The 17,726-nt window shown below is 38.7% G+C and overlaps 1 protein-coding gene across 2 annotated transcripts in view; it reads left to right on the top strand.

Moving 5' to 3' along the window:
* The window catches only part of LOC120775465 (neurofibromin), a 37,091-nt gene that overhangs the window by 8,586 nt on the left and 10,779 nt on the right, over positions 1-17,726 (top strand). The window contains exons 16-28 of one of the 2 annotated variants that reach the window (XM_040105659.1): positions 30-444; positions 507-713; positions 2,751-3,012; positions 3,072-4,298; positions 5,629-6,225; positions 6,295-6,561; positions 6,626-6,880; positions 6,940-7,038; positions 9,105-9,197; positions 10,601-10,803; positions 10,878-11,064; positions 11,134-11,299; positions 15,071-15,189. In XM_040105659.1, the coding sequence (XP_039961593.1) occupies positions 30-444; positions 507-713; positions 2,751-3,012; positions 3,072-4,298; positions 5,629-6,225; positions 6,295-6,561; positions 6,626-6,880; positions 6,940-7,038; positions 9,105-9,197; positions 10,601-10,803; positions 10,878-11,064; positions 11,134-11,299; positions 15,071-15,189 (4,097 nt within the window). Of the gene's footprint in view, positions 1-29; positions 445-506; positions 714-2,750; positions 3,013-3,071; positions 4,299-5,628; positions 6,226-6,294; positions 6,562-6,625; positions 6,881-6,939; positions 7,039-9,104; positions 9,198-10,600; positions 10,804-10,877; positions 11,065-11,133; positions 11,300-15,070; positions 15,190-17,726 lie in introns of those variants that run through there. The other variant, XM_040105667.1, reaches the window with a different exon arrangement.

Genomic DNA, 17,726 nt, shown 5'->3' with positions numbered 1-17,726 from the left:
AGTACAAATACTTACACGCTGCTTTCCAGTATCACCCCAAGAACTCGGCATTGTTAATCGCCAAGTACCCGCTTCGGTGAAGCGTGGTCTAATGTTGATGTCGAAAATCTTACAAAACATCGCCAATCACATTGAGTTCTCTAAGGAACAGCATATGGTGTCATTCAATGATTTTCTACGCGCACGATTTGAACAAGGTCGTCACTTTTTCGTACAAATCGCCTCAGATTGCGAGACGGTGGACCAGGCTTCGCACAGCATGAGCTTCATCTCAGATGCCAATGTTTTGGCATTGCATCGCTTGCTGTGGACGCATCAGGAGCGCATTGGCGATTATCTCTCCAGCAGTCGTGATCACAAAGCTGTAGGCAGACGTCCTTTCGACAAAATGGCCACATTGCTAGCTTATTTGGGGCCGCCAGAACATAAACCAGTGGACTCACAGTAAATAATTAAATACGATTAAAAAAAAACATCGAAGAATTCTTTTTTATTATCCATTTTAGTTCGGTGCACTGCAGCATGATGTTCTCATCGTATGCGCGTTGGAGCTCCATTGACATGTCATCGAATTACTTCGAAGATGTTATGGTGAAACATCAAATGCACGAAAAGGAGGAATTCAAAAGCATAAAATCCATGAATATCTTCTATCAAGCCGGCGCAAGTAAAGCGGGATTACCAGTGTTCTACTACATTGCCAGGCGTTACAAGTGAGTAGTGTGCGCTTGCACTGCAAGTTAAACAAGGAATATAGTGAGTTGCATGCTGAGTTAACAGTCATTGCTAGGGTATTTATGCGGGTTGGTCACGGTGTCATGCGTCTATACGGGAGCTTAACTTCCGACAAGCACTGACCGCCATTTACAGTGGACCCATCAATACCTTCACCGTCTGCTTCTCAGTGAATGGTGTACTTGGAGTCAAATCACCACCCATTGCACACGAAGAGCTTGAATTGCCGCGAGAAATGAGAGTGACCATTGCGCAACTTCGTTCTGGATACTGTAGCAGTTTAACTCCTACTTATCCAGAATAGACCCCGACATATCTAATATGACACTAGCCACCTCTTTTCATGAACCACTAACCCTACTCAGCTGACACCCATCTCCTTTGGTGCGATTCCGGTCGAAACAGCACGTTTTTGGGTCTACCGTTTGATGACGTCGACGACAATTTATCTAATCCTTACCAACCTAACGGAAATTAGGTACCCGTTACAACAAGAACGATAACTTGATTTCGATCGGCCGGTTTGTATGGCAGCTATATGCCATAGTGGTCCAATCTGTATAATTGCGTCGGAGATTGCCGTTGACAATAATCCATGCAAAACTTGGTGTAGATATCTTGTCAAATAAAAAAATCGTGTTTCCAACAAATGACCCTTCTATGCTTTCGCAGAAGAATCTTAATGAAACTCTTATTTATTTCCGACTAGTATATAGCAAGTCCTAACTCTCACAACACTCAAGTGCCGCTGGAGCCAGCCAATTGCACTTAGTAAGCAATAGGAAGAGCTGATTGAAGCTTCGTGCAGTACAGATCCCTATCCGTGTTTCTGAAACTCCTAAAATGTTTACTAGACACACTACCAAGAAGGAGTGGTAATATAGAACTCTCCAGTTCTTTTGAGGCCAAGGTGTGGTGGAGGACTTCTTCCCTGCCCACAGTTACAAAAGTGTGGTATTTTCTTATATTACAAATGAAAAGATCTTCGCTGCAAATAAAATCAAAAAGTAACTCACCTCTAGCATTTATGTTTGAGATGCCACATACCGGGTGCCTCTTGTTTGCGTCCGAGCCAATTTCACGTCCGCTCCTCTTTGCCTAGCCTCTGCCAGAGCTCCTCTTAGCAACTTAGGAGGTGATCCCACCTCGTCGACATGAGTCATGTAGGCGGATATCATCAACCCGAGCTCTCCGGCACCATTTTCTAGTCTGGCGGTGCCGACATCTTCGTTGCTGAAATGTGGCGGAAGAAAAGCTTTAAGTTAGTTTCGGATCAGCAAACAGGCTCTGGTTCTACCTGTGTTATTGGCCAGCAGCTCGTGGCTTTTTGTGTTTAACCCAGAGATGCCGTTGCTACTCAGCTACAATCTCTTCCCAGACGAAACAAGAGATTGACGGAAGCATCTATTGCGGAGATTAATTTGTAGTACATTCATTCTCCAAGGTTTCTCCAGAAGTAGTGCGAGGTCCGCACTATCATCCATACCGCCACTGTCTTCGAACAGCCGCAGTAACAGCCGGTTTTGCGATACCAGAATCGATTTCCAAATCCATTTGACCATCGTTTCCCCTCTCCGCCGTTAGTCATGAAGTCTGTAGCAGATGAAGTCTGAAGTCGTTTCCACGACAGTCGGGTCTAAGTAACCGAAAAGGACCCGGATTTTTATCCGGCCCAGAACTGTCAACTCGATACCATGCCTCGAAATTACTTAAAGAATGCTTTCTGCTGCTACAACAACAGCAAGTCTGTAGGTCATCCGCTCTGGCGCCTTTTAGGAGGATCCGTAGAACCACCGTTAGGAAAGCTGAAATCCTTTTCTCTAATTTTTTATGTATCTCTCCACGTTCGAAGGAACGGAGTCGATTTCCATGTCCGTTTGGGCATCGTTTCCCCCCTCCACCGTTAGTCCTGAAGCCTGTAAGTCATCCGCTTTGGCTTCTTTTGAGAGGATCCGTTTTTTCTAATTTTTTATTTCGACTAATTAAGTTTACATTTTCTCCTTTGTTACTTTCAGAATCGGCGAAACGAATGGCGACTTACTGCTCTATCATGTAATACTCACGCTGAAAGCATTCTGCCACTCACCTTTCGAATTGCTCATAGACTTCACGCACACTTGCTCGGATAATCGCTTTCGTACAGAGTTCTTGCAGAAATGGTTTTGTGTGCTGCCAACCGTTACCTATGACAATTTATACACCATTTACATTTACAACTGTAATTCGTGGGTGCGTGAATATACAAAATTCCATGAACGCATACTAGCGCCGATAAAGGTAAAATTTGCAAAAACATAAAAACTGGTTTTATAACTATTATTATAACTAATCCACAGAGCGATCGCAAACTAGTCTTCATCGATTCGTCCAATAAACTCAATGAATACATCGACACTGAACAACAGAAACTGCCAGGCGCCACATTATCGCTAGACGAAGATCTCAAGGTATTCAATAATGCGCTCAAGCTTAGCCATAAAGATACCAAAGTTGCTATAAAAGTCGGACCCACTGCATTGCAAGTGACAGCAGTGGAGAAAACCAAAGTGCTGGGTCACTCAGTACTGCTGAACGATGTCTATTATGCCTCCGAAATTGAGGAAGTTTGTCTGGTGGATGATAATCAATTTACGCTCTCCATAACAAATGAAAGCGGTCAGCTTAGCTTTATACACAATGATTGTGATACCATTGTACAGGCCATTATACATATACGCAATCGTTGGGAGTTAAGTCAACCAGAATCGGTGACGGTGCACCAAAAAATACGTCCCAAAGATGTGCCCGGTACACTTTTGAATATGGCATTACTTAATCTAGGCACCTCAGATCCCACCTTGCGTTTAGCTGCCTATAATTTACTCTGCTCGCTCACCTGCTCCTTTGATTTGAAAATCGAAGGTCAACTATTGGAGGCACACGGTTTGTGTATACCATCGAACAACACAATTTTCATTAAATCCATCAGCGAGAAATTAGCCACCAACGAGCCACATTTAACGCTCGAATTTCTAGAGGAATGCATACAGGGTTTCCAGCGTAGCACAATTGAATTGAAGCATTTATGCTTGGAATATATGACACCGTGGCTGAATAATCTATTGAAATTTTGCAAATCGAACGATGATGCCAAAAAGCTAAAGGTCGCACAGATTTTAGACAAATTGATTTGTCTTACAATCGAACAGAAGGAGATGTACCCATCGGTGCAGGCGAAAATTTGGGGCTCTATTGGTCGCATACCCGATCTTATCGATATGGTGTTGGATAATTTCCTACACAAATCGATTACTTACGGTTTGGGTTCGCCGCATGTGGAGATTATGGCCGACACGGCTGTGGCGCTCGCCTCTGCCAATGTGCTGTTGGTGTCGAAGAAGATAATAACGCGCATGTGCCGCGTCTTGGATAAGACCTGCACCAATCCAACACAGTTTCTGGAGCAGCATATGATGTGGGATGATATTGCAATATTGACGCGTTTTCTGCTCATGTTGTCCTTCAATAACTGCCTTGATGTCGTAACACATTTGCCATATCTATTTCATATTATCACGTTTTTGGTGAGTACTTAATTCCAGCGTTACATAATTCTATTTTATATTGATTTTTCGAATTATTATTGTTTGTTTTTGTTGTTGTAAGTGAATTATTTGTAAAATTATGAAATTATTGGGGATGATTCATTTGTTTCTAGTGTAAAATGAATGATTTTACGAATCTTCTGCAGTAGGTGGATCATTTACTGCAAGATCATTGATGTATATAAAGTGAGGTTAGAGAATTTTAGATCTAACCCACGGCACTTAACCTAGAACTCACCGATCTAAACAGCGTTAGATCGCCAAAATAACCGTCCGGGTCAATTCCGATAACGCAGAACCAACTGTTTTTTTAGAGTTCGTGGCCATTGACTAGCAGATCTAACCACTGCCCATTACAGGCAAAGAGCCCGAGTTAACCCGAGAATCTGGAGGGACCATTGCGCAAATTCGTTCTGGGTACTGTAGCAGGTTAAACTTCTACTTACCCAAAATCAACTCCGACATGCCTAACCACCACCGCCGAACCTCACTCATCTAAAAACGTTCCCGCGACAGTCAGGTCTAAGTAACCGGAACGGATCCGGAATTGTCAACTCGGCACCATTCCTCGAAATTTTTTCAGGAATGCTTTCTGCCACTATCCCCATCGTCCGACCCCGTCGAAATAGCATATCTCCTGGTATTGGATCCGTCAAATTATTTCGATGGCAACCTAACGTTCATTAAAACTTTAATGATTTATATTTTCACCTTGAACAATTGTGTTTACAATATAACCTAATTTTCAATTTTAAAACGTTTGTATCATACTTAAACTTTTTCACTTAAGCTTATGTGTACGTATTATTATTTAGAACTTTATTCAGTGGCGTAGCTAGGGGGGGCAAAGGGGGCCGTCGCCGCGGGCGCAACGTCTTGGGGGCGGCAAAACAAAACAGAACAGAAAAATACTTCAACCAAAATTTCCAAATTTCCAAAAATGGTATTTAAAAACTCCAATTCGGGCAAAAATTCCTGCAAATTGTGTCAAAAGTGTACAAGATATAGGGCGAAAATGGGTTTTTTCTATGGCTTCTAATAAGATGTCTTGTAAATTTACTGTCAATTTCCTCAAAAACCGTATTGTGAGAATTTTGGAACTTCAGAATTTGCGTGGCTTCTAGTTCCGAAATTTTATATTCTTAATATCGAAGATATTTATTAAAAATTCACTTTTGTTCGAACCACCTCACTTGTAGGTAGGTAGATAAAGGGGGGCGGCAGAACATCCTTGGCCCCGGGTGCCCGAAGTTGTAGTTATGCCACTGACTTTAATTAACTAACACTCCACTCTTTCCCACCTTATTAGATCTGCTCCGGTTCGGTAACGATGCGCGCCTCCATACACGGTCTCGTCGTCAACATCATACACTCGCTGACTACTTGCACTAAACCGACTTTCTCAGACAACGCAAAGCGCGTGTTGCGCCTGGCACTCGAGGAATTCTCACTATACAAATTCTATGCGCTCTTCGGTATCAGCAAAGTCAAATCGGCCGCTGTAACAGCCTTCCGCTCGAGCTATCGACATCCATCCGACAGATGGTTGGGCAATGAGCGCGTCTGTCAAATGTTACCAGCCGATGTGGAGCGAATCACATTGCCCTCATTGGAAGAGGTGGTCGATTCGCTGTCGGAGATCATGTCGGTTTGCATGCCCGATGTGCCGGATTGCCAATGGTTGGAAACATGGACGACGTTGTCGCGCAGTTTCGCCTTCTGTTACAACCCTGCGTTGGAACCACGTGCGCTCATAGTTTACGGTTGCATTAGTAAAAGCATAACCGATCAGGAAGTGAAACAACTTTTGCGCATTTTAGTAAAAGCACTGGAATCGTTCAACGACATCACATTAATCGAGGCGATCGTATTGTGTTTGACGCGCATACAACCCCTACTGAGACCTGTAAGTTAATAATAATAATTTTATTTTTTAACCTCAAAGATGAAAATATTTTCTATTTTTGGTGTGCAGGAATCGCCCATACATCGCGCCCTCTTTTGGGTTGCTATCTCGGTACTGCAGCTAGACGAAGTATCGTTGTATGACGCCGGTTTGGCATTTCTCGAACAAAATCTGCATACACTGGAACGTCAGGGTTGCTTCGATCACGAGAGCATAGCCGATGTCATGATGCGTACACGCGAAAAACTTGAGTGGCACTTCAAGCAACTCGATCATGCAGTTGGCTTATCGTTTCGCAGCAATTTCCACTTTGCACTCGTCGGTCACTTGCTAAAAGTATGACTTATTTGTTGTGCTTTGGTATGTGACACTATTTTATTAAATTTTTTCCACTTTCTAGGGCTTTCGTCATCCCACACCTTCAACTGTCTTTCGCACATCGCGCATACTCGGCACGCTGCTGAGTCTCGTCGCCAAACCTTTTCATCGCGACAAATTCGAAGTGACACCTGACAGTGTTGCCTATTTGACGGCTCTGGTAGCCGTTTCCGAGGAAGTTCGCTCACGCTGCCACGTCAAGCATGCCATACCGCGATGGACCACCGATTTGAGCATTATGGAAAATGGCGAAACGATCTTCTATGGCAATCAGAATGTAAATGTCGCGCACTAATTGTTTAAATTTAATAAAATACCGTTATATGTATTTTGCAGGCGCTCGGCATGTCACTGCCACGTCGGCAAAAGTCCTGGGATATGCTCGATCAGTCAGCTTTACAGTTTGCGCGTCATCACAAAGGACCCGCACATCAGGTAAGCAACTATTGTATGTTATGTGTGTATATTAGCTTCTATTTTCAACAGTTCTTATTTATTCAATCTAAGTATAATATGTTTTAATCTAATACTAACTCTACTACTCTAATATTATAAATAATTTTTTTTTTTTTGAATCAGTGGTCGGCATATCTTGACAATTCTGCCAGTTCAATGCTGTTGTTGTTGTATCGACAGTCAGTCCTTGGCCGGATAAAAATCCGGGTCCTTTCCGGTTACGTAGACCCGACTGTCGTGGGAACGGCATGCTCCATCGAGTCGGTGCGAACTAATATTACCCATGCCTAAATTCACAGAGTTCTCGAAAGAGCTAGAGTTCGAGCACTAAGCAATAATGCCGACCACTGTTTTTAATGCAAGATGAACGCGAATCACTTTTAGTTCTGTTCACTTTTCAGAAGTTTAGTAGAATACATCATCCTTTTTCGGTTCGAAAAAAGTTACGTTCATGAATGTGCAAAAATAAGACAATATTTTCCGGTACATTAAGTCAAGCAGTTTTGTAAACTTCAGGAGAGAGAAGTCTCTGACCATCATGCTGTCGCCACAACTAATCTAAGACACTATGTTGAGGGCGCCGGTGTTAGAATTTGACCTGACTACGGTTATGGATTATGAAATATCCATGGATTCGTAGTAAATCTACCAGCATCATCATTATTTCAAGTTTTCTTCAAAATATAAAATATATAGACCTTTTCTATTTCGATATCTGACCGACACTATAATCGTCCTTGAGCGGATAAAATCCGTATCTATTGCGGTAACGTCTTGTCTATCGGTCTGTTTATACGAGAGTAAGTTCCCTCAGTTTTTAAGGTATCGCTTTGCAACTTTGCACACATACTTTCCTTTCCTAGAAGCTGTTCATTTGTCGGTGCCACCGATATTGGACTAATATAGCATATAGCTGTCATACAAACTGAACGACCGGAATCAAGTGCTTGTATGGAAAACGTTTTAATTTGACAAGTTGTCTTCACGCAACTTCGCACAGATTGTTGTCCAACCCATTGCTATAATTTCCGAACAAATTGTTCAGATCGGACCACTGTAGCTTATAACTGCCATACAAACTGAACGATCCGAATCAAATGCTTGTATGAACAACTTTTTAATTTGTCAAGATATCTTCACGATATTTGGCACAGCTTATTATCCGAGGCAGCACTACAATTTCCGAACAAATTGTTCAGATCGGACCCCTAAAGCATATAGCTGCCATACAAATTGGTTGCTCAAAATTCGAAAGATACCTTTTTTTTGTATCTTTTTATGCTAAAAATTCAGCTTTAGGATTATTAAAGCTTCGTCGCGGCCGAATTTCAAGTATTTTCTGGTTTTTTTTTTTTGAATCCACTTAAGCGCCAGCGTTCATCCTGCTTATTATTCCGTTTTGTAGACGTAAAAGTAATAAAATTTTCTGTATTTATTGCATTAAAGCAAGTATAAATCACGTAAAGTAATTGATTGAAATCTATTTTCTATATTTTCTCTATTTTTATGTTGACAAATATATATGCGTTACGTAATCGATACCAAAAACTACATGTTAAATTATTGCCTGCTAATAATTTGGTGCTTGCATTACATAATCGTAATAAATCGTGTACTCAAAACATATTGCTGATATGTTCAACGTGTTGTTACTTATGATTTGAACAAAAATCAATTTAATTTCGTTAATTTAAATTTAAAAAAAATATATCCTGATAACAATTTGCTACCAAATATATTAATTATCTTTTGTTTCTTTGTTTTGACTAACTTTGAAATTGCTGTTTTAAACCAACACACCGACAACAACCAATCAACTGCATGCAACTCCCTTTCTTTCTCACACAACCGCCCTCCACCCAATTGACGATGGGCATTTGAACTTGCTATTGGAATTTATTTGTGGTTGATGATTTATGATTTCTATTCGTAACTTTATGGTGGCTGCCTGTATTTGGGTTATACACGTTTTTTTATTTTATTTGGAAAACTATCATGCATATGGATTTGAAAATTTATCAATACAAAAAACAAAAATCATCTAGATGAATGCCAAAGTTTTGTTTAAAACACAGCGCTCTTTTTCGGTGCCAACAACAAAAGAACCGAATAATACGAGCACTATCGAAGAACGCCAGGTATTAGCTATTGTGCTCTCTTCTCTTACTTACTACTAGCTCTATTAGCCATTGCTCGTCCTCCTTTTCTTATACTCTCATGAGACCTGCTCTTCTAGCTCTTTTTTAGTTGTAATTAACTGTTTCCTTGTACAAAATATTCATATTTTCCATAAATGTTAATGAATGTTTGAGCAGCACAACACAACAAACACTCTTTGTACCGCACTTGACTTGATTTCGTGTTAAACACCACTCTCCTACATAACTATGCATATACACACACAATAAATATTTGGCCTGAGAAAGAAAACTGTAAAAGTACTAAAATATGCGACAACACAAAATTACTTTTTATTTCCAAAAGCGCACAGTTGTCCAAACAAGCACCTCTTTGTCGTTTGCTTGGCACCCTCAAAGATATTTATTAGAAATATCAGTGTTTTAGTTATTAATAAGTTTTTTTGTGTGTTTTAAATTCATGTGTCTTAAGATATGCATTATTAGAGTTATTTATTTCGATATTTTTATAGTAAAAACGTTTGCTTCTGGTTTAAGTTGCTTAATACTTGGAAGTAGTAGAAATTTGTTGCGTTCGTAATTAATGTATTTTTGTTGCACTATTTTTATTTATGATTTGATAGAAAAAAAATAATTTTACTTAATTTTTAATTGTAGTTGTATAAATAAAATAAATTAATTTGTGTTTCTTTAATATTAATTTTAGTTAGAGGTTTCAAATTTATTTAAGTGTTCGATCAAAATCAAATTATTGTATAGAAAACTTTTTTATTTGACCAGATAACTTCACAAAATTTGGCATACATTATTGTCCAAGCCATTGCTAGAAACTCAGAACCCAATTGTTTAAAGCAAAATCAAATTATTGTATAGAAAACTTTTTTATTTGACCAGATAACTTCACAAAATTTGGCATACATTATTGTCCAAGCCATTGCTAGAAACTCGGAACCCAATTGTTTAAATCGGGCCACTATAGCATATACAACAGCTGTCATACAAACTGGCCAATGAACTGAAAACTGGTCTAAATTAAACTTTTTTATTTATTTTTTTTTTTTTTTTTTTTTTATTTTTTTTTTTTATTTTTTATAACTTTTAATAATTTTTGTACATACTTTTTCATTTTCTAAAATTTTTTCATCTTGATTTCATCTTATAACCTTTCCTTTTTAGATTAAATCAGCTGTCTCTATTATATAAATTGTGAATTATTTCAATTGCTTGTTTTGACCGTTGCTTGACACGAACCTAATTGTTTGCTTCGCATGTCTATATAACTAAGTATGCACTCTAATTACCCAAAATTTTCAACTAATATCTTGAAAAACCATAATTAATTATTTACAAAAAAAACTTCCACAACTAACAAATGACAATATAAAACTATATACTTTCTACAGGAGCGTGGCTCGCGTTCATCTGTTTCCAATGAGTCTAATGTGCTATTGGATCCCGAAGTGCTCTCCGATTTGTCCACGCAAGCGCTGGTATTAACGGTTTTGGCCACATTGGTGAAATACTCGACAGAGGAGAATGAGACGCGCGTGCTCTATCAGTACCTGGCCGAGGGTTCGGTTGTATTTCCCAAGGTGTTTCCAGTCATGTAAGAGGCGTTGCAAACAAATTCCAATATTTAAGTGTTAATGTTTGTTTTCTACCATTTTTTTACTTTAACAGACACTCGCTGCTGGACCAGAAGATTAACAATATACTCTCAGTGTCACACGACCAAGTCGTGCTGAATTCAGTACAAAGCATCATACAAAATATGCTCGCCAGCGAGGATCCTTCACAACAGCAACTGCATTTCCTGCAAAGTTGCGGCTTTGGTGGTCTCTGGCGGTTCGCTGGTCCCTTTACGAAGGTACAGACGCACATTTTATTTATTTAGTAGCAAAGTTTTATAAAAAAAACTACTTTTACCACCCACTAGTACACCATGATGGGCGAATCTTCGGAATTATTTGTGAACTGTTTGGAGGCCATGGTTGAGACATGCCTGCCAGGTGATGAGACTGTACCGGTGCCGCCATCACCACGTCCATACAATTTGAGTTCGAGCCTCAGCAGTCTTACTCTAGGTTCACCAACTGATAAAGGTAAATGCCACACGACAACATCTCAAAGACTTCCCAAATAATTTATTGCAATTTCGCATATAGTCAGCACATGACACATAGTTTTTCATATAAATATTTTGCTCTATTCTCCGTTGCGTAACTTAGTTGAGTTCTGTTAGCGACTAACGCCATAGTAATGGTGCACATAGTTATAAAGCTTTTTCTAACACTAAAGTATTGTATGCGCCGTAGACACACTGCATTGCGCGGCAAATATTTAGTAGTTGAGCGACTTGTTTTTTTTTTCAACTGTACACACACACACACACGCATAAAAATATACACAATATAACAAAATGGCGACTTTTTTTAGCCAAAAATAGAAAAGGCATATATTTAAATAACATACATAACCTTAAAAGTGTTGAGTATTTAATAATACATCAACATTTCAAACTTAACCTCACATTAAACGAATATTTTTTTTTTGTATAACCATGTTCATATATTTTTTTTGAATACTTTCATAATTGCATGCATTTTTTTTTAATTCACTCACATTTGTTTCACCTGAGACACCAGTACGTACATACCACTGTGATCAAATTGAAAGGTGAATCTTTAATTTATACTTCGCTGCACCTTTCAATTTGATCACAATAGTATGTTTATATTTAACAATTTTTTAACGAATTTCTGTTTATATACTGGCTGAAAAATCTTACACCTAACCTAAATATCACACAAAAAATAAAAAATCTCTATCCTTGCCCTAGAGTACTAACCTTAATTAGAATGTTGTCAAAATGTCATGGCATTTCAATCAATTGTGCTTATTAAGTTCTGGGTCTGAAACTGATGCTCATCTCTGCGCTCTGCAGTTATTTGAAGGAATGCTGCCGAGTTGACAATGCTTGGCCGCATAAAAATTCGGGTCCTTTTCGGTTAAGTAGACTCGTCTGTTGTAAGATAAGTCTTTGTGCTATGGGCAGTGTGCTAAAAGAAATCTAAGCTGCTTAGCAAACCACCAGCATGGCTTTCGAAAAGTGCACAACACCACCACAGCGTTAAGCGTCATAAAGGCCCAGATAGTTCACGGCCTTAACCAAAAACCTGCCTGAGGACGATCCTCGTATCGTTGGACTTGTCAAAAGCCTACGACACAGTCAATCACACAACGCTACTTGAGGACATCGAAAAATCGACGATCACTGCAGAACTGAAATACCTGAGCGGTTGTCAATCATCCGTTCCATTTTGAAGTAAAAACTTCAAACAGAAGAATTAAAGAGGAGGCTCCTCGGGGTGGTGTCCCCCACCCCGTCACTGTTTAATTTCTACATCTCGAAACTCCTGCAGCCACCAGAGGAATTTCTATCACCTCGTACGCTGAAGGCTGCTCGATAGTGACGTCGGATAATGGAATCGATGGCATGTGCTCAAACGAAAACGGCTATCTCTCCGACCTTTCTCGCACCTTCGCTGCACAGAACCTAACCCTCTCTCCCACTAAAATCACAGTGACTATATTCACAAACTGGACGAATGAGTACAGACTTGATATTGATATTGCAGTCAATGGCGTTAAGATCCGACTGTCAATGACCCTAAGATTTTAGGTGTGACTTTCGACAGCCTATGCTACTTCACTTCTCTCACGACTGCGATTATTGGCAAAGTACTGAGCCGCAACAAAATCCTCAAGTCGCTAGCCGGCAACACATGGGGAAAAGACAAAGACTTTGTTGGCAACATGCAAGGCAATCGACCGGCCGGTCCTTAATTACGCCGCACCATTATGGTGGCCTGGACGCAGTGAAACGCAGACGACGGAGCTACAAACATATCAAACACTGCACTCGGGATTACGACAGGACTACTAATTAAGGAGCATAATGAACTCCTCTCCAAGCAGTTTCTGTTGGGGTGCTTTCGCAGAAATAATTCCTGCAGTCACCTGTTTAAAGCGGAACCGCGGACGAAGACATAAAGCAATACACCAACCAAACTCCTGCAGATCGGAACTATCGGACGCAACAAACATCAGACATGCACTGACCGCCATTCACAGTTAAGCCATTAACACCTACACCGACTCCCTCTCAGTTAAAGGCGTACTTGGTTTCAAATCACCACCCATTGCAGACGAAGAGCTCGAGTTGCCGCGAGAAACGAGAGTGACCCTTGCGCAGCACCGTTCTGGATACTGTAGCAGATTAAACTCCTACTTATCCACAATAGATCCTGACATATCAAACATATGTCTAGCGTGCAATGAGTGCCCGCATGACAGTACCAACCTCTTCATATGCCCTGCTAACCCTACACATCTGACACCCTTCTCTCTTTGGTCCGACCCTGTCGAAACAGAAAATTGCCTAGGCCTACCGCTGGATGACGTCGATGACAACTTATCTAATCCTTACCATCCTAACGGGTATTAGGTACCTGTTACAACAACAGTCGCCCAAAAAATTTGTAGCCAGTATTTTTTTGAATAGGTCCAAAAAGCTCCTACTATTAGTATGGTTTGGGTTTTGAGTTCTCTACAGAAAGTAATTTACAATACGGAGCAAAAATAATCGGCTATATCAATCTGCTATTTATGGTTTTGTTATAGAGTTTTTTTTTAATAGGACTTCATCGTGAAAATTGTTCCCTCTAATTCTCTCTCTCTAGGTATATCATAATATAGGCGCCAAATTTGAAAGTTATTACCCACCACGGTCGCACTTTAGATGAATTTCGTGAAGACCTCAGCATAGTCCTGTGAACTGAAGAAGCCGTTGAATGAGTGCTGGTAATGCTTGTTCCCTGATACATATGGTAGGAAGTGCTAGTAATCCTTAGCCAAAAATAAATAAACTGGTGGAAATCTCTTTGCATTAAATGAAAGTACCTTCATTTGATGTTGCGAATAGAGTTTTGCAAAATATTCACATTTCTTTGTTACTAGAAAGCTCAATTATTAAAATATCCAAACAAATTGTTTAGTTCGGACCACTATAGCATATAGCTGCCATACAAACTGACAGATCAAAATCAAGTTCTTGTATAGACAACTTTTTTATTTGTGCAAAAATCTTCACGAAATTCGGAATGGATTATTGTCCAAGCCATTGCTGAAATCTCCGAAGAAATTGTTCAGATCGGACCACTATAGCATATAGCTGCCATACAAACTGACAGATCAAAATCAAGTTCTTGTATAGAAATCTTCTTTATTTGACCAGAAATCTTCATGAAATTTGGCACAGCTTATTGTCCAAGCCATTGCCACAAACTCCGATCAAATTGTTCAAATCGGACCACTATAGCATATAGCTGTCATACAAAATGAACGACCAAAATCAAGTTCTTGTATAGACAACTTTTTTATTTGTGCAAATATCTTCATGAAATTTGGCATGGATTATTGTTCAAGCCATTGCCACAAACTCCGAACAAATTGTTCAAATCGGACCACTATAGCATATGGCTGCCATACAAACTGACGGAGCAAAATCAGGTTCTTGCATAGAAACTTTCGGCGCATCTTAAGTTAGTCTTCTTGTTTTCTTTTTATTTATTCATCGAACTGAACAATTCTCATTTCGTGCTCTGAAAATAGTATATATGTACTTACATCCACATTTCTGATAATCTGACTGTTACAGATAAAAATCCATACGTTCACTCTCACGTCACATTATCACACTTATAAGCTCATATATTTACATATATTATATACTACATAAGAGAGTAAAAAAAATTGTGTTGCAATTGCTTATGAATTTTTCCCCTCCAATATTTTTCTTTCAATATCCGTAGCATTCTCATCGGAATCATTAGATCATGATACTTTTGGCGGCAGTGTTAGTTCTCTGCGCCGCGCTTCATGCAGCAAAGCACGCGTTAAACATCGAATTACCGATAGCCCAGCACATTAGTTATTGTAAAAACCAAAAACAAAAAAATCAGCACCAGTTAGGCAAAACCAAAGAAAAAAATAACAAAATTCAAATACCAAAAAAAAAAACAAACAAATAATATATTTCCACTCAAAAGCTACGCACATTTAAAAGCATTAAACTGCATGTAATATTAAATATTTCATAAAAATCTAAACTTAACCTAAAAAATTAAATTTTTGGGAATTTTGCGCTGCAAATGTTGAAAATCTGCAGCCAAACTACATTAATTTATAATATGAAAAAGTTGTAGGCAAATTCAACTAACGCCAACTTTTAATTTGCCAACAAATTGTCATAAGCTTCACTTTTTTTATTTAATATTAGCACATACTTACATAAATAACGGTATTTTATAGGTTGCATAGTTAGCAAAGCTAAGAAAAATTTAAAAAAAATACACAAACTTCCCTCACACACATGAGACGCTCACGCCTTGCATTCATTTTGCAATTAAAAAGTTCAAATTTGTAGTCGATAATTGCTTTGCTATCGCCAAATGGCATATACATACATATATATTTAGCAAAATAATTGTAATAATTAACTAAATAATTGTTGAAGTTGAAATTAATAATTGCTAGGAGACAACTGTGCAAAGACCATTGCTGTAATAGTGTATAATTGAAGCTCCAGCGAATGCAGTGAGCGGCAAAAGTACACGCGCTTAAGTGAGAAATAAAAAATCTTCAAATTAGAAACCCAACAATTATCAAAAAATATTTACAATACAAATAGAACCCTTTAATAAAGATTTACTTGTGACAAAAAGTACCCGGAAATTGTAAATAAAATTCAAAATATTTAATTATTCTTCAATATTTATTTTGTCGCCTTCTAAGTAATCTCCATCAGATGTAATACACTTATTTTTTTTTTATTTACTTTATTTACAATCTATCTACATTAAGATATTCAGTAAATTAGATCTAGTAGGTAATTCCAGTCCTTGAAACACTTTTCATAAGCGCTTTTTAGTGATGGAATTTTGTTTTAACTCTTCAAACGACTGAAATCTGATTCCAGGGAGCGGCAATTTCAGTTTGGGAACAACAAAACATCACACGGCGCCAAATCTGGTGGAAACGGTGATATTCATAGCGTTTTTGACTTTAAATTCCGTCACAATGGTGGCTCGATGCGATTGTCCATTATCATTGTGGAAAATCCATGAATTGTTTTCTACAATTCCGACCGTTATTGACGGATGTTCTCACGCAAACGCCTCAATACAGTCAAATAGAACTCCTTATTGATCGTCTGTCCATCCAAAACAGATTCATGATGCACCAAACTACGAATACCGAAAAAAACAATGAGCATCACTTTGATTTTTGAACGGCTTTGGCGTAGTTTTTTTGGGTGTCGGCTCGTTTTTCCCCTTCAATCCGATGTTTGCATCTCAAACTCTTAAACCCATAACCCATCGGCGGTTATAACGCGCTCCATGAATGTGAGATCGCACACGCATGACAAAGCATGTCCAAAGAGACCTGTTTACGATTTTCTTTTTGAAAAAAGAATCAGCTTTATCGGAAGGAGTCGTGTAATAACGTGTTTCATACCCAAAATATCCACCAAAATCATTCGAACGGACTCGCGAGAGATGCCGAGCTTTCTTTTCATCATCTCTCTAACACTTATCTGACGAATTTCCAGCACCATATCCTTCACTTTTTTAATATTTTCATCAGTTGAAGGGATCGTAGGTCGTCCAGAACTAGACATGTCTTCAACAATGTCTCTCTCGCCCGTCTTTGAAGGCTTTGTACCACTTATAAGCTTGTGCTTTTGATAAAACTGTATCACCGTAAGCCTTTTCCAATATTAGCAACGATTCCGCACACGAAACTTTTTATCCATTGTAAAAATCGCAACTCACTGCTGAGATGTACCGACTTAAGCAGCTGCTGAAAACAAACTGGTTGGCAGATCGCGCTTTTATTTGGCATAGTAATTAAAGATATTCCTATCATTTACCAGAAGAATTTTATTACAATTTTCGGGTGCTTTTTGTCTTAATGTATACCCCCACGCAAGTCAGAAAATATGTTTTTTTTTAAATAGGTATTATGCTTAATAAATATAGAAAAGTACACATAAGTACAAAGTAATAATAATCGGTTAATTTTTAAAAACTTGGAATTCCCTTGTTACCATAGGCGATTTCCAAGAAAACTTCCGAAAAATCCAAACGTCAAACAAAAAATAGATGAATACAGATAATGTTGAAAGGACTAGTAAAAATGTTAATTTTTAACAAAGTGGCGGCTTCCAAAAAAAAAATATTTTTTTTTGTAAAAACATATACACTTCAGAGTGGCTTAAAAAATCTAAATAATTAAGAAAAATCTAATTCTTCGATCCTCTGATCGGTCCTGACGTTTCGGAGAAAATTTCCTAACCGACTTTCTTAAAAACGGATTAAAAGTTCAAAGCTCCGAAACTACTTGTCGGATCAATCTAAAGTTGAACTCACTTACCGACTCGATAAATAACATTCCGTGGCCAATAAG

The sequence above is a fragment of the Bactrocera tryoni genome, chromosome 1 (genome assembly GCF_016617805.1).
Source record: "Bactrocera tryoni isolate S06 chromosome 1, CSIRO_BtryS06_freeze2, whole genome shotgun sequence".
In the NCBI taxonomy this organism is placed as follows: domain Eukaryota; kingdom Metazoa; phylum Arthropoda; class Insecta; order Diptera; family Tephritidae; genus Bactrocera; species Bactrocera tryoni.
This window is presented reverse-complemented; position numbering and strand designations above follow the sequence as displayed.